Source organism: Oryza brachyantha, chromosome 6, assembly GCF_000231095.2.
Source record: "Oryza brachyantha chromosome 6, ObraRS2, whole genome shotgun sequence".
Classification (NCBI taxonomy): domain Eukaryota; kingdom Viridiplantae; phylum Streptophyta; class Magnoliopsida; order Poales; family Poaceae; genus Oryza; species Oryza brachyantha.
The window spans coordinates 5,489,917-5,512,487 of record NC_023168.2 but is presented as its reverse complement, the minus strand read 5'-3'; the positions used below and the strand labels follow the sequence as shown (position 1 = coordinate 5,512,487).

Below are 22,571 nucleotides of genomic sequence, written 5' to 3'. Positions count from 1 at the left end.
TGTTGATTTTATCCCTAGATATATAAAGAATGAGGAAATAAAGTATTTACACATTAAAAAATATAGTAGTTTGTTGTATGACAATAAGTTTGATGTATGAGAAAGCAATATGGGTAGCATAATAGATTTTAAATGGTAACCATAATAAATTTAAGTTATGGATATCATTTTAAGTTATACAATATGTAGCAAATCTATGGTACTACTATCACAAAAATAAAAAAGGGACCAAAATCAAAATTCAAGAGCATGTAATGGAGTTAGCAAAATTTAGAGGCACATTGAGGATAGGCTAATATTTGGAGGGCATAAAAGGAATTTTCCTTATGATATATATAGTACGATTACGGAGCGTATGACATTATACCAGCCAACTATAAAAGTTTAGACGTACAAAATTATACCCTGTAAACATTTTGAATAACGATGCTTTAATTTAAATCCTGCGCCCGTACGTCCTGGTGATCTCGATCAATTGTTTCTCGCTGTGAGCGACAGCACGATGACACTGTGCTTCCCCTCCCTCTTCTCGAGGAACTCGGCGACGTTACGCGCGAACCTGGAGAAGAGCACGTCGAGCACGGACGCCCCAAAATTGGTAGCGATCAGGTGCTCCAGCACGGCTCTCAGGCACTTGGCGACGTTCACGCCGCTCCTCGCAGTGTCAATGGGCCGCACCTGCTGTCCCCGTGGCTGCGAGTCGTCGTCCTCCACGTAGGGATCCCAGCTCGGCTCCAGGATTTGGATCTTGTTGACGGTGAAGAGCCGGCTCCATTCCAGGACGGTTTTGACTTCGGCCACCGATGGCGCGTAGTTAGGGACGTTGAAGGAGTCCAGCTTCTCCTTCTCCACGAGACCCTGCATGCAGCGCCGTCGAAATTAGGCAGAAAGTGATGTGTTTCTGTTGGTATTGTTCTGGAGGCCAATTGTGTGTTGATGACATATATGCTTTCTTGTGACGGATTATGATGTGTAGTGTTATTCGTCTATGGTGACTTTTTCTAGCATTAAGCAATCATGCATGCACATCTTGTAGGTAGTACTGGAAATGTGAAATTAATATCAGCACGGAAAAAATGGGGTTGGACACATATCTTGTTAGTTATGGTTCTTAATAAATACTCATTTTTTTCTACTAATTATGGTTCTTAATATTTATATTTAATATAGTTATCGTTCTTAACAAATTTTACTGCAGTATTAGGGTTTAGGGCACTCTTAGGGTACCTTCTGGTAGGAAGGGTAGTAGTATAGTAAAATTTAAACCTAACCATATATTTTTATAAGTATATTAAATATTTTATTTGAAACTTTGATAAGATATATTTAGCAATTCATCTATTTTAATATGAAATATTATACACAAATTTATTACAATGTTATATATTTTAGTTATAATTTTACCCCTATAAAATTTCTACTACGCTACTACCAGCGTAGTATAAGAAAATCAGACCCGTTGGATCCAAAGTAACGGACGGTTCATAGTTATGGTAGTGTACCTTAAAAACCTAATAATTAAGTTTGCATTGTCCTAATTTAAGCTCTCGTTGCAAATTAATCACTTTGTTTTCTTTAAAAAAAAACTTCAACATCTTCCGAAAATATCCTGAGGGACATAGGGAGGCTAGTTAATAACTAGAAGTAGACAACACACTAAACTTCATGCCTTCCATATCCAAACAACAGAAATTGATGGTAACTGAAAATGGGAGTATATTCCTAGTCACTAGGATAGACTATTAATTACCTCCATAACTAGAGATTGTAATGCTTGTGAAATTAATCCATAAAGAACACTCAGATTCCCATCAAACACATCACCATTCTTCCTTCCAAGAAAGGTGAGAACCATCTGGCCACCAGGCACAAGTTCTTGGTGGCGTAACGCAAGAAACTTCGAGAAATCGTTGTAAAATAGCTCTTGGTATTGTTTTATCACTGGTTCCGGGGTCGTCTTCGCGATGTAAATGTTCCCTTCATTTAGGAATTCCCCTGTGCTGCTCTGCTGAAACATCTAGGCACAGAAATAGTGGAAGGTATAAACACATCTTGATGATATAAACTCATAATTAATAATGTTAGCAGAAAATTTACTAGCTTGGACATATATACCATGGGCTGCAACAAACAATGAATTCATTTACTACTTTCATTTCACCATTTTTATATCATATGAATGAACAGAGACATTACGGGTATACATACATAACAATGGAAACTTGCACTATATATACTATCTCCGTTTCATAATGTAAGATGTTTGACTTTTTTGGTTACAACGTTTGACTATTTTTCTTATTCAAAAGTTTAGTACAAATATAAAAAATAACAAGTCATGTATATAGTTATTTTGATAATAAAGTAAGTCACTAACAAAATAAATGATATTTCCATAATTTTTTGAATAAGACAAATGATCAAATATCGTAAGAAAAAAGTCAAATATATATATATATATATATATATTTATATATATATAGAGAGAGAGAGATTGGCAGAAAACACTAATATATAACTAGTAAAAAAATATTCAATACAAATGATATATAAATGATATTTCCATAATTTTTTGAATAAGACCAATGATCAAATATCATAAGAAAAAGTTATATATATATATATATATATATATATATATATATATATATATATATATATATATATATATATATATATATATATATATATATATATATATATATATATATATATATATAAAAGAGAGAGATTGGCAGAAAACACTAATATATAACCAGTAAAAAATATTCAATACATATAGAAAGTACTTTTAACCACTCAACCAAGATAAGCTTTAATTTAGACTTACCTGAGATCGCCAATGCAGGGAATATGATGAATGGAAGAGGTGAACACTGTTGTCAGGGAAAATCCTTGTGTAGTAGGATCGTGGCAAGCCAGCAACATAGTACTGAGGTAGGATGGTTTCTTCTCTGTTTTGATCATTGGCAAGCAATTTATCTACTCGTTCTAAAGATTTAAACAGGTAATTGAAGTCATTGCCAGGTAGATCATTCAGGAAAAACTGAATGTCAGCAGGGCGGTGGCCTATCCTTTGACAGTATTCGCTGATCGCTTTTATCACCTCAGAGATAAACATTAGTGTATTTGGCCCTGAAGAGCAGCCCATGTCAGCAACAAGCATTGTCTTAGGGAGAATTGCACTGTATACTTCTTGAATGGCCTTCTGAATCATGGGCTTAGTCGCAACCAAAGCCTTTTCCTAACATTCACGTGCACATTAAATAAATCAATTTACTTAAATTTGTTTGGAATGAACAACTGCATACACAAGCTAGAATATTTTATAATACCTATTCAAGATTCAAAAGAATCACACACAAATAATATGGACCATAAAATTTTTAATGCGTGATAAATATAGTTCTACTAAGGAAAACTATCAATATACCCGTACTAACGCTACAGTATCATAATATTTATATTCGTATATCATTTAATTTCATGTTAGTTAGACTATTTTTTTTCTAAAATAGGTCTAATTGCACTTTAATTTAATTCAAGTCATATATGAAATATATCTTGCTAATCAACGGTGACAATTGATAACGAAAATCAATTAACTGAAAGAAAGTTTATATTTCAGACATTGCACAATTCTATCATATCTATCATAGCTATATTCAACCAAAATAATTTTATGGTCATGTGTGTACCATTCACCATAGTATTAAGTTATGTGTATATGAAGATGTTTTAAATAAGAATCTTTTTAATTATTTGCCACTTTTGACCATGTGGAGGGCCTATGTTGGACTGCCCTACGTGGATAGAGATATGAAAATATCTGGGTACCCCTGTTATCCTAGCCAAAATAACGTTCTCTCCCCCAATCGATTTCTCGTCCCTCGTTTTGTTTCATCGTACCCTCTCCACCGCGACGGCGACACCGACATGTCCTCCTCACGTACAATCCCGTGAACACCATTTGAAGTGTTAAATTTACTTACTTAGTTGTTCCTATTATATTCGTGAATCATTTGAAGTGCTCCATTTTTCCAATATATTATTGTATATACTTGTATTAATTTGACTTGATTTATTTATGATGAATTGATAAAATTATAGTAACATGCTAGTTGTCTATTTGCTAGAATTTTTGCTGGGATGTAATGGGTAAAATGGTCTTTTTGCATCCACCATCCATTGGCGCTTCTATATGGTGCTCCACATCGTCAAAAAATAATTACATATGTTTCTCTAACCGGTGGTAATCTGTAGGTGCAAATATAAGATGGACATTTAAAAAGGACATAAAGCTAAAAGTGACAAATAGTTAAATTCCCGGAACATATTATATCTACGGAAATAAATCTGCAATTTTGTAAAAAGAGGCTGGTGGAGTGTGTACGCAATTGTAGCTTAGAGTTCTTCGCGTAGCTGTTTTCTCCGCCCCCTTCAGCCATGCCAAAGCCAATTTCCATGGCTGGGAGACGACAATGTAATTCAGGGATCCAATTTCCTTTTGGTACTAGTGGTGTACGCAACAAGGAGCTTCAACACAGAAGTAGAGATCATGCACCTTTCCGTTACATTTATAGAGCCAAATTGTGGTTGTATAGTACTCGTTTCTTGCACCCACAGTGACAATGATATACTCACAAACCGAGATGGTGATTGTTTAACCTCTTTTTTTTCGCATCCGCTTATACTCGTAAGCTAAAATTTAAACTTTTAACCTTAAATTTAGAGTTGGTTTTGTGTTTTTTCACTGAAGTTTATTTTCAGCATTGGTTATTAGACCGCTGAGAATACATATATAAACTTTTACTCACAAATTATTTTTTTATTTTCAAATATATTGTTTGAATTTTTCCATGTACCATTACCCTCTTTGCTTCCACAAGCGCATCTACTGTTTTCGGATGTGTATGGACAATCGCTAGCACACCGGTAGGTGGTGCATAGTATTACACATGGCATTTGAGACATTCGACGTGAAGAGTATGACCCTGGAAACTTTGTCATCCACACATAGACTCTGCATTAGTGTGATCCACGTACTTCCGATCATTTGAGTCAGACAGCAACTGTACGAGGTACAACACCCCATGTCCCCATCCACATGTTGGCCATCCCTGATGGGCAAGCTTTTACACGGCTATACCTGATCTTTTCGTTTTTGCTTGTGTTTATAAGCCATGATTTGAATTTTCAATCTAAGTTTGGGTTTGATTTTGGAGTTTTTTTTCCATCACAGCTTATTTTCAGAATTGACTTTTAAATTGCTAAGAACACAAATATAAACTTTCGTTCAAAATTATTTTCTATCTGTAAATATACCGCTTGGTATTTTTCTTCGAAAGACGAAAAGACATCCCACTTGATGTGTGAATTGAAATTTCGTGACATGACGATGGAAACACACCACCAATAATGGTGTACAGCGTCTCAAAAAAAAATAATGGTGTACAGATTGAAGCATGTGGTGGTGCATATCTATACAATGTGGTACACATGCAAGCTGGATATCTGGTAGTTTGGTAGCAAGATATCTTCTGTAACTTAAAAAAGACAATATCACAACTCTAAAACTTCGCTTGGTTAAATACGTAGTTTTGGGATAGCTTCACTACTAAATTTGTAGTTTTATGATTTTTTCTAATAAATTTGGTGCTAAATTTATAGTTTTGTAATAACAACCTTAAATATGTAGTTTTATGATAATTTTGTTATAGTATCGATAATTTTGTCAAATTTACACATAAAATAAAATTGAAGCATAGAATGGAGTTTTTTAGGTGTATGCTGGGCTGCCTCTCGAGAGGGTATTGGGTAACTCATACCCATACCTATTTTTTTTTACCATAATCATTTTCAAAGATATTACCCATACTCAACTAAATAGGCATTACCAATGGGTATGAGTAATCCAATATTTAAGAGAATTTGACCAAAATTTGATATTTAACATAATAAGTCATTTCTCCGTGTTTGAGTTTAATTTGATATTTTAATATGAACATGTGTTAAAAATTTTATATCTGAGTTTATATATACATATGGATAAAGTGGGTGAATTGGGGAACACCCCACCCATATGTCCATATCCAAAATTGAAATGGGTAACAGTCCTTGCCAACACTACCACATTTGAAAAGTTCAAAGGCGGTTCTTTTGGGAAGCCTGGACTGAAAATGCACATGGAACACAATCAACATTAAAGGAATTTATATTTTCCGTTTGTCACTTTCAATTTTTTTTGTACTTTATTTTTGTATAGCGCAGTGTAATTACGGGTACACATCTAACTCTCAAAGGAGTCATTGGATTCATTTGGCCATAGTAACAAAATGGAACTTGGTTTACTACATAAACTCCAATTATTCGGGTAAATATTATTATACAACTCTTCGAAATGCAATTGACATTGCATGGGTGACTTACATCAAGAAGGACAAAAATATAAAGTGAACGATGAAGACCTGTATCATAAAAGAACTTCAAATGCTAGCAGCAGATCGGGGATCAATGTGGTTTTCCACTTCTGCCACAACATGTCAGCAGTGATGCTCTAGGTCTTCGTCATGAATCCTGAGGTTTGATTCAAAGAGTGAATCTTCGTTCTAATTCACTTTAATATTTGTATTGACAAACTAACTATATTATCCTTCTACAGACAAGACATGGATATTTTAGCCGATATATCTAGGATAGATAAGAGGACAAATTGTGGGGTTCCACTATAGTCCATCATATGATATAAAAAATATCACAAACACCATTCTTTATTTCACCGGTACAGATTCATTGAATGATAAGTCTATTGTGTGGATGTGAATAACTGTGGATACGTGAATTTTATGGATGTGAATATATGATGGGGGACAAACTGCGCACTAGCAATATTGGGAAATGCTATGTGTTCTTTTAGGAGGGCATGTCTAACGATTCCCGAGGCTAGACAATAAACACAACCTATTTTTTCTTGAATATACATAGTACTTATGGGTATAAATAAAAAGCCATCACTGGTGATAGCTACATGTGACAGCTTTTACAAGAAACCTGTGAAAGAAGGTCAATTATGACAGGTATGAACTAAGCTTTTGATGGGTAGTAATAATAGATAGCACGCTGGTTAATACACTGTGACAGATCTTAATTAGCAAACGCAATCAAAAGTATCTTTTACCTTGGATGGGTGTACCCTAAGGTCTGTCAAATGTAACACACCTACGATGGGTGGTAATAATACACAATACGCTTATAAGTGATTACCTGTGACGGATGTTTTCTAAGACCCGTTATAAATATATCTACCTTTGATAGGACGTTACCTATCAGAGATACATATAGTTATCAATGACCACATATATCTGACGAGGACAAGACCCGTTTAAGGTGAGAGTATGAGCCTGTCATGTCACTGTTGGCTTGTCCCGACGCAGTGAATGCATGGTCGCCATCAGTGGCCCTCGCAAAACCAATGAACCATAGAAGAGGACTTGGCCTATAGCCCTATGAAACAAAGGTGATTTGGACATGCCTAACTCCATATGGGCTACATAGGGGCCGACGCATGGCAGCACACCAGGTCCAAGGCCTTCCATATGGGTTGCTCGGGAGCCAACGTGTTATGACAACATGCCCGACTTGGTGATCATGCCCCTTCTCCCTATCCAAACCTTTCCAAAAGGGGATGCACGATCGCATCAACGGGTAGTTTCAGGGTAGACTGGTACACGCTGTGGTAGATCCAACATAGTAAACTAGAAGGGTAGCTGATTCTTCTTCCTCCTTCAGCCCCTCTACTCTGGTTCTTTTCCCTCTTTTTCTTTCATACCTCCCTCTTATTTTTTACATGGATCTAGCGGATAGGAGGGCTCGAAGTACCCACACTAGAAATGCCCCTAGCACACGACAAAGAGGAATTAATTAACGTCGTTGCGTATTTGTTTGTTCTGGAAGAAACACGCACATCAAAATCCTTAGCCGTTGAGGAATTTCTCACGGTAAAAGCTCGAGTACCAATTAATGGCAATCTTATTGCGAGCAAGCATAACAGGGAGGATTAGAAAAATTCTAGTGTAGTGCCTCTTCTTAGGTTCTTCACAAGTAAACACGATATCCCTTAAAAACTTGTGAAAAAGGCAAGATTCATCTCGAGAAATATCAAGGGCTATCTGCTGCCCGCGCCTGGTCTAGCCTCTGATCCGGTTCAATGACAAGACGATGACCGAAAACTTCGCCTTCTCCCTTGCAAGGTGCCTCCCAACAAGCTGCGCATACCTCCGAAAGAGCTCGTCGAGCATGTGTTCGCCGAAATGGCCTGCCAAGAGAGGCTCGTACACTGCTCTGATGCACCTGGCGACGTTCATTCCGCCTCGTGCAGGGCTGCTGTGCGTGCTGTCATGTTCCTGCAGGTCGTCGTAGGGATCCCAGCTGGACTCGAAGAGCTCCATGTGTTCAATGCCAAAGAGCTCGCTCTGTTCGACAGCTGCCTTCACTTCATCCATGGATGGCCCGTACAACGGTAGGTTGAATGATTCCAGCTTTCCCTTCTCCACAAGGCCCTGAACACACAAAATCACAGAGCATCGCCATTAGCCATCCATAATTTAGGCCATGTTCCTTTCGGCTTAAAATTATTATAATATAGATTATTAAATCAGATTACTATAAACTAAATTGTTATAATCTGTAGTAGAATAAACTGTAAGTTGTTTCTTTCCTAGTTTATTAGAGCTTAGCTAGATTATTGGCTTTGCAAGTCTAAAGATGAGTGGGGTGATATGGTGGGTAATTTTTCACCCAATAATTTAGAAAAAGCTCATCTAAATGAGCTTATCAGATTATTATAAGCTAGACTTCATATTATAATAAGCTAATTCAATAAATTGTCTGTAGATTATTATAAGCTAGACTTTAGATTATAATAAACTACTTCAATAAATTGTCTGTTTCTTTCATCTTACTCCCAATAATCTGGATTATAATAATCCCAAGCTGAGAGAGCTTCCTGAGAAGAGTGAGATTTAAACCTCTGTGAGAAGAGACTTTAAAGCTTGCGCAAGCAGTGCAAAGAGATGGCTCAGATCCCCGTCCCGGACATCCGGGTTCTTCCTTCCGAGGAATGTGAGCAGCATGTTCCCTCCGGGAACGAGTTCCTGATGGCGCAGCTTGAGGAAGAGGGACATGTCCTTCTGGAACTGATCCTGGTACAGCTTCACCACCGATGGAGGTGTGCTTTTGGCGATGTAGATGTTACACCCGTTCAGGTATGCCGTCTTTTCGTCAATGTCCTTGATCAGCTAAGTAACAATGAACAAACATTATCCTTAATTGGGTGGTTTTGTAGACAGGATTGAGAGGCACAGACATTACTCGTGGAGTACAATCTTGGTGCCTAGGAGAACTATTAACAGAATACAGTGATTATTGTATTTTTTTAGGTTCTTAATATCAGGTATGATTATTAATGGCTTTTTGTGATCCCCAGGATATGCTGTACCCTTTAGCTTCACAGTAAGAGCAAGTTCAATAGTATAGCCAATTGCTGGCTACAAATTATCTATAGCCAACTTAATTGTCAATTCATATAATAGTCATATGCTACACAATTAATATTCGGTCTCACCTATCATACACACATGTGTCTTAGAGTCCTGCTACAGCTGGCTACAAATATGTAGCCCGCTGCTCTTCTCTCTCCTCTCTTATCATCTTAAAATATACTTATAGCTGACTTATAGCCTACTATTGTACCTGCTCTAACAAGTTATTTTCTCATCACTTTGGTACCTTCATTTTCCACTTTTATAAGCATTTGGATAATTTGGAATGAAATGGATTACATAACTTGAATGTGCTATGTTCAATGTATTTTTACTTTAGCACTTCTCAACCATTATGGGATAGTGGCGCCGCTAATTAATAGAGACACCAATTAACTCCCAAATGCACTAACAATTTGCCTAATATGAATCGACATGTTATTAATAGAGACACCAATTAACTCCCAAATGTACTAACAATTTGCCTAATATGAATCAACACATGTCGTCGACATTAATACTCACCCTTGTCTTTTCGCTTATGCTTAATTATGCTTATAAGCCAAAATTTAAATTTTCAACTTTAAATTTGGAGTTGATTTTGAGGGTTTTTTTTCACTGAAGTTTATTTTTTAGCATTGGCTTTTAGATCGCTAAGAATACTTTTATAAAATTTTTATTTACAAATTATTTTTCATTTGCAAATATATTATTTGGTTTTTCTATAAAACACACAAACAATCACCTCTGTGCATACCTGAGAGCGCCATTGAAGGCAGTACGAGGAGTGGAAAAGGTGAACACTTTGGCAAGGGAAAAGCCTAGTGTAATAGGAGCCCGGCAACCCAGAGATATAGAACGGAGGCAACGTAACTCCCTTGGGATGACTTGCCTCGATCGACTTGGTGAAGTGTTGAAGCGACTGGAACACCTGGTTGAAGTCATTGCCGGGCAGATCATTGAGGAAGAACTGGAGCTCCATGGGGTACCGACGAATGCGCTCATTTCCATGTCGTCCATCTGCTACTGTGCTGATCACCCCGGAGACGAAGAGGAGTGTGTTGGCGCCGACGGAGCAGCCTAGGTCAGCAACTACCATAGCTCCAGGAAGGAGGGTACTGCACACCTGCCTCACAGCCTTGTCAAGCACTGGCTTGGTCTTGAGCAATGCCTTTTGCTAATAGAAATGGACATGTGAAAAACCTTGTTAGCTTTGGAGTACATGCTGCAACATGTGGTAGGCAGAGTGTTGCAATCGATGGTTTTTTTTTCACCGAACAATTGCTGGGTTGAGATCATGTGACTTTTTTTTTTCTAACATAGAAACTGATATATGGACCTATAGTCATTCGGCCCACATATCAACCATCAAGTCAGACGGAAGTTACGTTAGGAATGTCATCCTGATTGCTAGTGGTGTAGTACAGACGATCACTGTGGTTTGACAAAGAGACAAGCAACTAGGAGTGCGTACGAGCCTGAAGCCTAGAGTTGTTGGCATAGTTGGCCTCACTTTGCCCTACTGCCATATGGAAATCAGCAGGCTCCTCCAACATCTTCATGGCTACGAAGAAAGGTTCTCTTTGCGCAATTGATCTCTCCTGCTTTTCTTTGTTGGAAACAGTGTGCATGTGCTGATGTGCATCATATATCCCAGCCCTATATATAGAGCAGGAGAGATGTTTAATTCCATAATTAATTTTCTGCCATCTTCCAATTGCATTCCAGATTCAGAGAATGCATGGGATCTAGATCTGCAGTAACCAGGGGCTAGCTTTTCAATAACTAAATAATCCATAGGAAGGACCACTGATAACCAGGAGCTAGCTAGCCTGTCAATAACTAGATAATCCATAGGAAGTACCACTGGATAATTCATAAGGTGTGATGTGATTTTACTCACCAGAGTTCAAAATTCCAGTTCCCACTATTAGTTAGTATTGTTATGGTGTATTTCTAGTTGATGCAAATCTCATAATTTGTTCTTCCCTTGAGAAAAGCTTGTTAATATGGTTATGTGTGTTTCTAGTGATTCAAACTTCATAAGTTATTGTTTCCATGAAAAAAGCTTGTTAATAAGGCTATGTGCATTCCTAGTTAGTGCAAATGCCAAAAGCTATTATATCCACAACAAAAAAGACCATGTTAACTCAAGACCATGTTTAGCACAGCTATGAATCCTAAGTTAAATGTGTTATATTTTATATGTTACATAAAATAGAAAAAATAATTCGTCCAAATGTTATTTATATATACTCCAGATAGTGTGTTCTGTGACTCCAACAAAATAAAATTGAGACATATATATCCAGTGTTGTTTTTTCTTGTGCCTTACTGCATTGTACTTGCAATATGTTTATTTGTTGTCTTTAGAAATTAGTGGTATATCTGGTGAGCAGAGACTTGGCTCCAGAGCATTAATCTGATGTTTTTTTTCTGGTGACCATACCTTATCATTCGGTGTCCATTTGTCTCAATTGAGCACTATTCTCCTAGCTATCCGGCTCTGGCTACGTTAGGCACTTAGACTACTTAACCTCATATTCCTTTTTTCCATACGCACGCTTCTCGAACTGCTAAACGGTGTATTTGTTACAAAAAATTTTTTATAGAAAAGTTGCTTTAAAAAATCATATTAATCTATTTTATATTTTTTAATATTTAATAATTAATTAATCATATACTACGCTAACTAACCCATCCTTTACCCATGCCGAACGCGCCCTCTGTCTGCCTTTCTCCTCTGCTCTGACTTGATTTTCTTCTGCTAGCATTTCTCATTATCCCACATGTCATACGTAATAAATCTTGGTGGGTAATTCACAATTTATTCAAACACCCAACAAACGGCTGCTCTAGCAATCATAAGCTACTCCCTCCGTCCCAAGTACCCCTTGATTATTTGAGTAAATGTGTGGAGTCTTTAAGAGGCTATTTGGTTCATTACCCCAATTTATATCACCATGCAACAACTAATTTAGGCAGGTTTGACTCACTTAGGCGACTGTTTGTTTCATGTCACAATTGTAGCAGGATTCATTCATTATTATAATGGTCTCGTATGTTATTGACTCATAAAAACTATGGTAAAAGTGTTCCTATGATTTTGTTGGCCACAGGTAAGATATGCTAGCTAAAAGAGTATGACAATCTTAAGCGATTTGAGTATGTCATCCAAATTGTTTCTGTGAGATGCCATAGGGCTGGGAGTAATGGGGTTAATGTTATGGTTGGGACTTGGGAGTAATGGGCTAAATGTTAATATAAATGTAAATCTAAATGTAGATATAATTTAAGATGGAAGGGAGTATAGCAAATCACAGATAACGACAAAATAAAATTCATTGCGCAGGCTCATTTCACTTGGGTATAAGATGTTTCTAATTTTTTATACAACCATACACAAAGACACTCAGTCAGTCAGGGCCGGAGTCCCTGAAATCGGAACAAAGAACGTTATTATTAGAGTTCGTGTTGAATATGTGTATATAGTCAATTAATGATTAAGACCTAAAGTTGTACTAGGTGTTAAGGTAGTAGGTAGTAGTGGAGTCGGACTCTATCCTAGGGTCTCCTCTAAATAGGAAGATATATCTTTTGTAACCACACGGCAATAGTAGAATACATATGCTTAGAGAGCAATTGACAGCGGCATAGCCGACAGACCGTGGTCATTGATACTTAATAAGCTGTAATTATGCTGGAATCGGGGAGGAGCGCTCATAATTAGTGTCTTAGGGAGTAGGCTTGTTCGAACCTCGTTAACAAATATCGTGTCTCGGTGTCGTCGTCAAGATTGGATATCATATTATGATCACCTCCATGTTTAGCTATAGGTATCGATTTGGGGGCTAGTTTTCTTACCATGGGCGCAGCCAGCATTATTCCCTGACCATACCACTCTGCTTTGCTTGCCATACTGTGTAGACAGTAGATGCAATTGAACATGTGAGCTTGCCATTTCCACGTAGCCAAATACTACCGTCTTCATCTTCTCTTCTGCTTATGATTATAAGCCAAAATTTAATTTTTTTAACCTTAAATTTAGAGTTGATTTTAGGCTTTTTTTTGACCGAAGTTTATTTTTCAACCTTAACTTTTACATCGCTAAGAATACGCATCTAAAAATTTTATTTATGAATTATTTTTTCTTTGTGAATATACCGATCACCCCCTACATTGTCTACGCAGAGGTCGTATATGGTCAGGTGGGAACAAATGCTAGCTGCGGCGCCCAGGTTCTCTGCACGCGATAAGCCTGATCTGCATGCATTTTCAGACTACACGTGATAGGTCAGGGAAAATATGCATATTTTTAATCAAAACCAGAGTGCCATCCAGAGGAGATGTACATACTATTGCAGCGACTAAATTACGAAATCAGCGCTAAGAATGGGACGATAGATGCATGGAAACCATTTCTTGAGTAAACCATTCAGCTTGCCGTGTTGTCTTCTGGCATCAAATTTAGACGTGCGCTGTTTTGTCATTTTGCCGCAAAACTTCCCTAATCAGGAGGGTCTCAGTCTAATGATAAAGTGGATTTCGCGGCGGCACGCGCGTGGAGTGATGTTTGATGAGCGCAGTTTCCATGCATTTGGGGTGGGGGGTGGTGGGAAAGAATAATTGAAAAAAAACTTCCACCCAAATAATACTCTTAGTTTAAGATCCCTCCCAGTAAGTTGATTTACTGCAAACACCCTCATTCTAATTCACTTTTGTTTGAGATTACCCCTAGGGCTATTGCTTATGTGTATGTTCTATATTATTTAGTCCATCTCATAGTCAACGTATTTACGAAGCTTCCTATATGAGTCGATCTTGGTAAGCAGCTATCACTCCTGCTGCTGCAGGAGCTAGATGTGGGTGTCACGTGCGTCGAGCAGCTCTCACAGTGATGTTCGGATGATCAAGTTCCATCCATGCTGTTGCGCACTTATTATGCTCATATTTAGTGTCATTGCCCAATAATATTGTCCATGTGCACGCTCGACTCGTGGACCTAGTATTTGTCTATAACGCCGAGAAATAAATCATCTTAGTTGACCTCCTAGCGCCAGAGTAGGAGTTAACTAGCTCAATTGCACCAAACTCATCAAGAATAACCATGGTGTTCATGCTGAGAAACATAAAACGAATAACCCATTTAACCTGCTCACTAACCCATCCTACATTGTCTTCGTTTGGTTGAAAAATATCTCAAACTGTACTACCTACCCACGAAAAATACATAAGTGGCCACAATAGTGAGTAATTTCAATGATTTAGGAGGGAGTTATTTGCAACGCATGAACTTATATGCGAGAATCTTAAAGTAAGAGTGACTTTGTGGGGGAATTTTTTGCATTTTTTCCCCCAAAAAGATTATTGTGTTTTTAAATGCAAAAGGCACGTGCTTTCCTGCCTTAATTATGTGAGACTTGAGCAGTGCCATTTTGGTCAGCCTAGCTCAGCGACGCGATCCAGTCCATGTCCCGGATTGCTTGCCATTTTATATGCAAAACACCCACACTTCCTGGCCATTATGTCGAGATTCCCACATGCCCTCCTACACAAAAATGCTGGATTAATTTTGACCTTCTGGCAGCATTACCAAGATCTCATTACAAGTGGTTCATGCATGTTGTCTCTCCAGAAAATTCGTTGTATGTGCCTAATTTCTTATTCTATTTCTTCCATGAATGTCTTTGAGTTTTTTCTTAATTATCTCCTATTGCTCTTAAGTTATATCCATCAGTGCTAGCTGTGAGTTGACAATTAGATATTTTTATGAAAGATTGTATTGCTCTTTGCTCGTACATGAGTGCTAGCTTCGTGTAAAAACATAGCAATTATAAAATGTGAAAATTATTTAAAAAATGGATGTGACAGAATTGTTTGACAAACCAAAATTTAAAATTTTCAACTGAATTGTAATCAAATTTGATAAAATTTCAAAGCTGGGAATTACACAAATCACCATTGATGTTCTATTTTTTCTCTCCATAAAAACCAGAATTTATTTATTTTTGATCAGGTTCTATTGATTTTAAGGAGATTTACCTAGAAAGAAAATGGTACAATGTGAGCTCGCTGGCACGAGGCTCGTTGCAATGAGAGAAATCAGCTGGCATGACTAACAGTAGGTGTGAGTGGGGTACGACACTACCTGCCTCAAGAATCATAGGAGCATATGAGATCGTGTTGTGCAGAGCAGCCACTGCCCTATAGGCAAGCTACCATAGGAAAACAGTTATTCATAGGGGAGAGAAGAGAAACGAACAGGGGTAATATGGTTATTTCATGGTCATGCCTATTGACTAGGAAAACATTAGTTTGTTCTTAATAGTTGAGTGGCAAATATACAATCTTCTGCCCTACAAGTGGCAAACCGGTCAAGTGGCAAAATTAAAAACATTAGCTTGTTTTTAATAGTTGGGTGGCAAATATACATCCTTCTACTCTACATGTGGTAATTGGGGTCAAATGTGGTGGCAAAATTGTTAGCTGACGTGCCGGTGACTTTATGAGGAGAAATTTCATTATATGTCATCCAATTCGTGAGTCTTCCACAATTTACCCTTCAAATCTTGTGTGTTTTTCAATTTACGATTTGGGATTGAAGTTTTCCATTCCTTGGCACCACTCATCCATTTGATCACTAGTCCATCAGGCATCGTTCATCCGCGACCTTGATACAACTACCAGAGGCCGATGACTTGCCGCCCCCGTTGCCAAGTTGGGATCCACCTAAGCGCCACTGTTGGTGCCAATCTTGCGTTCATTCAATATATACCTGCTAGCTCCAACCTCAAAAAACTTGGGAAAGAAGGAGGCGGCGTCCTCGATGACTCTGACCAAAAGACCTGTGGAATAGAGTACATTTGATGAGCTTGTAGATCATTCTATGGCCTCTTTTCCCCCTCTCGCATGAGATCCTTTACCCCCTCTCTCATGGAGGTCAGCACTACTCCGCAAACAGTTATAGAGGGAGTGACATTATGTTGAAAGAAGTAGATCGCTTGTGAGCACCTTCGCAACTGGTTAGGCAGCCGCCTATAAAAATACATTTTTATAGGCGGGGCACCTATCCACCGCCTATAAATATGCATTTTTTTTGCAGGCAGCCTGTACTGTCCACCGCTTGCAAAAAATCAATTTTTGTAGGCAATGGATAAAGAGAATCGGCTGTAATAATAATTTTTTGCAACAAAAAATCTAAAAGAATCTTAAAAATTGAAAAAAAAAATCACCTAATCATTCCACCCCAGCGTTAGCCGCTAGCTCGCCATCGCCATTGATGCCGTCATCAGGATCTTCATCACCTCCACCGGATCTAGCCTCCTCATAGTCATGACAATCGGATCCAGTTGCTCTCATCGTCTTAGCCTACGCTGGACCCCATGTGGCTCGTCGCCGTCATCGTAGCCACCTCCATGGGTGTGTTGAGCTGCCGCATGCTACTCGTTGCCGCCTCTATTGGATTCCTACGCCACCATCGTCCTCTCGTCAGATCCTCATGCCACTGTCACTAAGCCGTCGCGCGCCACTGATGAGAGAACGAGTGTGTGGAGTAGAGGTGAGCAGAGTGCGTGGAAAGGTGAGAGAGGGTGTGAACAATAGGAGCGTGGAATATATGATTTTATCTTTTTTTATAAGTAGCAGACATGTCACTTTATACCAATATTTCGCAGGTGGCTCATCAGGAGGCGCGCGTAATACAGTAATCACTTAGATTATTTTTCATGAGCAACCAATGATTTACCTGATGGTAATTTTCAGGTCCCATTGTCTATAAAATAATTTTTGGTATAGTGCGGCTGCCGACCAACACTTCTGCGTGCGGTTGCAGCGAGCGAATGGAAGTTAGGAGGGAGGGACTGTCAGTCGAATGGATGGAATTACACATAATTTTAAACAAATCGCATCGATCCTAGCCTCCTAGGTGGCAAATTGCAAAGGAGACGTGAATTGAGGGGCAAATAATGGAAGGATTGCCAATTGAATGTCATAGGTAACTGGTACTAAAACTTAATGTTAAAAATTTTATAAGATAAGATTATATGATACTCTCTCCGTTTCTTTTCTTTTTTTTCAATGTTTGACCATTTATCTTATTCAAAAAATTATGAAAATATCATTTATTTTGCTTGTGACTTACTTTATTATCAAAAGAACTTTAAGCACGATTTGTCATATTTTATATTTGTATTAAATTTTTGAATAAGGCGAATGGTTAAACGTAGAAACCAAAAAAGTCAAACATCTTACGTTATGAAACGGAGGTAGTTACTAAAACTGAACTGCAGATACCTACCTTCTCTTAAATTTTATAACTATTACCTCCGTTTTATGTTATAAAATGTTTTAGTTTCTTAGTTTCATAGGATTACTAATAAATCTATATATATATAAATAAAATATGTTATGTATATACATAACATATTATATACATAAAATTTGGTGTAGATATATTTAGGAAAAACTATAAAATCTTATAACTTGAAACAAAAAATCTTATAACTTGAAACAGAAAACGGAGTGAGTACCAATCACTACTGCTAATATATTGCCAACTTTATCATGGATTTCCGCAAATTATTTGTTCCATGCCTCAAAAATAAGTTTTCTTAAGCTGCATTGTTTGTATGTTCTTATTTCTCAAGATATTCAATTTATCCATATAATGATTACATAATCCATGACAATAATTTGATGAATAGTATGTTTCGAAAGGAGCCTAGATTGGTATGGTGGTATTTTATATAACTTAGACTCGTCGATTATATTTCTTAGAATTAAGTGTTTATCAATGATATTTATTAGATTTTCTCTTTGAATTTTTGATGCGAGCATTTATCCAAAAATTTTAAATTTTTTACCTTAGGAATAGGTAGCAACAAATTTATCACTCCCTTCTCACAAGCGAGAGAGATTAAACTTTGGCAGCAAAGAGGGATGAAAAGTAAAAGAGCACTACCAAGCATACTGGGAAGACAAAAAGTTGGCTCTAGTCTAATCAAAACTAAGGGTTTGAGTAGCTTTAGATCTTGGTATCCAGCTTCTGATAATTTAGAAAAGTTCCTAAACCCAGCTTCTGAATTCTTAATTTATTTGGACCGTTTGAAAAAGCTTCTAATAGAAACAACTTTTAGAAAAAACTGCAGATGGAAAAAACTTCTCAAACATACCCTAAACTAGCCAAAAAGATCATAAGGCTGCACGCTAAATTAAACCTAACGGCCCGTGTAAAATAGGGCTGCCCGCTCGCTCTCTTAAACGTCAAACCCCCCAAATCCCATGCGACCTGCAGCTCCGGAAACAATGACGGCCCAGCCGACCTTGAGGCGGCCATGGCGCGGGGGACCCTACCACCGCCCCTCCTTCCTCGCCTCCCGTCCCGGCCTCGCAGCCAAGAGAAGACCGCCGCCCCCGCTGCATCATCATGGTAAGCTCATGGTGCCTGACGGAATCTATGAAGCAACAGCGTTTTGGGTTTCGCTGACTTGGTGTCCTCTGACACGGCCTAGGTGCTCGATGAAATGTCGCCAAGAAGATTCGACATCGGCGTGCGGCATAGCATAAGGAGCTGCTAAGTGCGTACGACCTCAGGAGTCAGGACGTAGAATTTGGAAGATGCTCGGATATGAAGGTTCCTTTCGTTACCCACTTGTAAATTTCAAATTGTGCTAACGGGTTTACTGCGATTCGACAGTTATTGCCACTGTAAGCTGATTGAATAATGGTAGTATGGTTAAACTGACAAAAATATCAGCAAAATCTGAATATTAACAGACACCTCAAAATAAGCATTCAGAATTTCATTTAATCAAAAGTATGAATATGTAGATAATCTGAATTTTCTGCTATACTGACCATTCAGAGCTTGTTTTTGACAAACTTTCTTTCTGTGAGATTGTCTCGATGGGTGGGGCTGTGACGGGATGCATAAGCATAATTGTGTAGTACGTAAATCAAAATCCTACTGGAGCCTGCGTCGTTCAATTGTTTGGGTTTAAGAAACACACATCGAAATTTCACAGCCAATTTTCGAATTTTACATGATAAAAGCATGACAACCCCTTGATGGAAAATCCCAACTAAGCATAAAGAAGATATTAGAAAATCATCTCTTGTAGTGCCATATGTCTTCTCTAACCTCTTCGGTTCAATGCCAAGACTATGACGGAGAACTTTGTTGTATTCTCCTTTGCAAGGTGCCTGTCCATAAGATGTGCATACCTCTTAAAGAGCTCATCGAGTATATATTCTCCAAAATGGCTCACCAACAGGGGCTCAAGCACTGCTCTTATGCACTTGGCCACATTCACCCCACGCTGAGGGCTGCTACACATGTCATCATGTTCCAAGTCGTCATATGGATCCCAGTTGGACTCAAAGAGTTCAATGTGGTCCATGTCAAAGAGCTCATTCAATGCGACTACTGCCTTCACTTCATCAATGGATGCCCCATACATTGGTATGTTGAATGACTCCAGCTTTCCCTTCTCCACAACGCCCTGATGCACAAAGTCACAAAGGCAGAATTCGTACTCGTCAGTACTCTATTAGTTTAGCAGCAGTTCTTTGGTTATACATGAAAATAGTAAGCTTAATTTAGACCTCAGTTACTAGAGACTGTAAAGCTTCTGCAAGCAATCCAAAGAGATGGCTCATATCTCCATCCAAGACGTCCTGTTTTTTCCTTCCAAGGAATGTGAGCAGCATCTTCCCACCAGGCATGAGTTCCTGATGGCGCAGCTTGAGGAAGAGGGCCATATCCTTCTGGAACTGATCCTGGTACAACTTCACCACTGACGGAGGCGTGCTCTTGGTAATGTAAATGTTCCCTCCATTCAGGTTTGCCATACTTTCGTCCATGTCCTTGATCATCTGAGTAATAATGAACAATTGAACATCATCCCGAATTGGGTAACGGTACCTTCGGTAGGAAGGGTAGTAGTGTAGTAAAATTTAAATCTAACCATATATTTTCATAAGTATATTAAATATTTTAATTTGAAACTTTGGTAAGATATACTTAGCAATTTATTTTAATATAAATTATTATACATAAATTTATTGCAATGTTATATATTTTACTTCTAATTTTACCTCTATAAAATTTCTACTACACTATTACCAGCGTAGTATAAGAAAATTAGATCCGTTGGATCTAAAGTAACGAACGGCTCATAGTTACGGAAGGGTACATTAAAAAAATCCCAGCCCAAAAGATCTTTGAGGAGCACCGACATACTCATGGAACAAACTGATTGAAAACACAGAGATTTTGAGAACCATTAACAAGGACAATGATTTCTTTGTTTCTTGTTTTCATATCAGCTACTCATATAAATCTGAAACTGAATTCATTACATTACTCTTCTTGTGTGATCTTAATTTTCATTTTATTTTTATAATCTTTGTGATGCTGCAAGATGGTGGGTTCCATATTTCCATAGCAGTGATGCACTGACCATTATGCTTGTTTTTAAACAGTGGATGACATCGACATCACCATAGAAATGCGTACCTGAGATTGCCAATGGAGGCAGTAGGAGGAGTGGAAAAGGTGAACACTTTGGCAAGGGAAAATCCTGGTGTAGAAAGAGCCTGGCAGCCCAGAAATATAGAACGGAGATAGTGCTATTTCCTTGGGATGATCTTCTGCAATCGACTTGGTAAACTGTTGAAGCGACTGGAACACCTGGTTGAAGTCATTGCCTGGTAGATCGTTGAGGAAGAACTGGAGCTCCATGGGATGGCGCCCAAGCTCATTCTGATACTGAGCGTAAGCTACTGTGCTAATGACCTCGGAGACGAAGAGGAGAGTGTTGGTGCCGACTGAGCAGCCTAGGTCAGCAACCACCATAGTTGGAGGTTGGAGAGCCGTGTACACCTGTCTCACAGCCTTGTCAAGCAGCGGCTTGGTCTTGAGTAAGGCCTTTCGCTAGTGCAAAAAAATGCAAGTGAATGCCTTGTCAGCAATGGAGTACATGCATGCAAGAATCAGGATGTGGTAAGAGATTAGAGGGTTGTGATTGCAGGTGCTTGGTGAAGGTACACCATGGTCAGTGTGAGTGAGAATTTTGATCGAGAATACAAACCTGAAGCCTAGAGTTGTTGGCATAGTTTGCCTCTGCTTCCCCTGTTGCCATATGGAAGTCACGCTCCAAATTCATGGCTATGCTGGTATGCTTACGTGAAACGAGTGTGCATCTTCCTTCAGTAGGCTTGTTCTATATGTAGAGCAGAGGAGAGGTTTGCTTTTCGATCCAGATATTGCATGAACAATACATGAAGTATTTCAAGATCTTGGTTGATCATGAAAGGTCATTAATATATTCAGCTCTGCAACCATAATTTCATTTTATTATTATTAGTTAAATCTCCATGCGTTTGGTGCGGATAATAATGAATTGTATGTGTCTATTCAGGACAGTTCTTTTCCACTGAAAGACAATTATTTACGGAGCATCTATCAAATTTATATTCCAGAAGAATGGGGAAGCAGATAGGCCTGGAGATCTGGAGTTTGGGGAGGATTGGGACGATATGGAAAGAGGCTCGGTGGTGGAAAAAGAAAGCGCGGTACATTTGAATCTCAAGAAAGAAGTATTACTCAGGTAATGTTTCTATATGAGTTGCAAACAGATCCGCCTGGTCATCAATCCAGCTCAAGAACCATTAAACCTAAATCATTAACAAAACCACTGAGTACTGAACCATATTGTTTAGGACAACAAGAAGAATATAGGCATACCGATCAAAAGGCTAATTTCCTGAATTAATCCGTAGGAAACTAGGAACACCTTCTATAAAAGCAGCACCGTACCGCTATATCTTCGATTCAGTCCGCGTTCGTCTGGTCAGGGTAAGTTAAATTACATTTCTCGTTTTCCACGCGCACGCTTACCGAACAGCTAAATAGGGTATTTTTTATAAAAATTTTCTATAGAAAAGTTGTTTTTAAAAAAATCATATTAATTAATTTATTTTTTTAATAATTAATAATTAATTAATCATGTACTAATCTATTATTACGTTTTC

At 38.2% G+C, this 22,571-nt stretch overlaps 3 protein-coding genes across 3 annotated transcripts; all 3 read right to left on the bottom strand.

The window, feature by feature from the left end:
• Nucleotides 1–262: 262 nt before the first annotated feature.
• LOC102715951 (anthranilate O-methyltransferase 3-like) lies at nt 263–4,527 on the bottom strand. The gene is made up of 4 exons (XM_015838043.2): nt 4,394–4,527; nt 2,831–3,244; nt 1,751–2,017; nt 263–858 (listed from the first exon to the last, which is right to left on the bottom strand). Exons 2-4 carry the CDS (start codon nt 3,215–3,217, stop codon nt 472–474), a joined length of 1,041 nt encoding a protein of 346 aa, XP_015693529.2. The 5' UTR covers nt 3,218–3,244; nt 4,394–4,527; the 3' UTR covers nt 263–471.
• A 3,470-nt stretch (nt 4,528–7,997) lies between these two features.
• On the bottom strand, nt 7,998–11,157 carry LOC102715674 (anthranilate O-methyltransferase 3-like). Its single transcript, XM_006656773.2, has 4 exons — nt 11,018–11,157; nt 10,297–10,716; nt 9,027–9,296; nt 7,998–8,558 (listed from the first exon to the last, which is right to left on the bottom strand). The coding sequence occupies exons 1-4, from the start codon at nt 11,099–11,101 to the stop codon at nt 8,187–8,189; spliced, it is 1,146 nt and encodes a 381-aa protein (XP_006656836.1). The 5' UTR covers nt 11,102–11,157; the 3' UTR covers nt 7,998–8,186.
• Nucleotides 11,158–19,409: 8,252 nt separating this feature from the next.
• On the bottom strand, nt 19,410–21,718 carry LOC102706848 (anthranilate O-methyltransferase 3-like). Its single transcript, XM_006655896.3, has 4 exons — nt 21,629–21,718; nt 21,055–21,471; nt 20,142–20,411; nt 19,410–20,038 (listed from the first exon to the last, which is right to left on the bottom strand). The coding sequence occupies exons 1-4, from the start codon at nt 21,701–21,703 to the stop codon at nt 19,673–19,675; spliced, it is 1,128 nt and encodes a 375-aa protein (XP_006655959.1). The 5' UTR covers nt 21,704–21,718; the 3' UTR covers nt 19,410–19,672.
• Between the last annotated feature and the right edge of the window lie 853 nt (nt 21,719–22,571).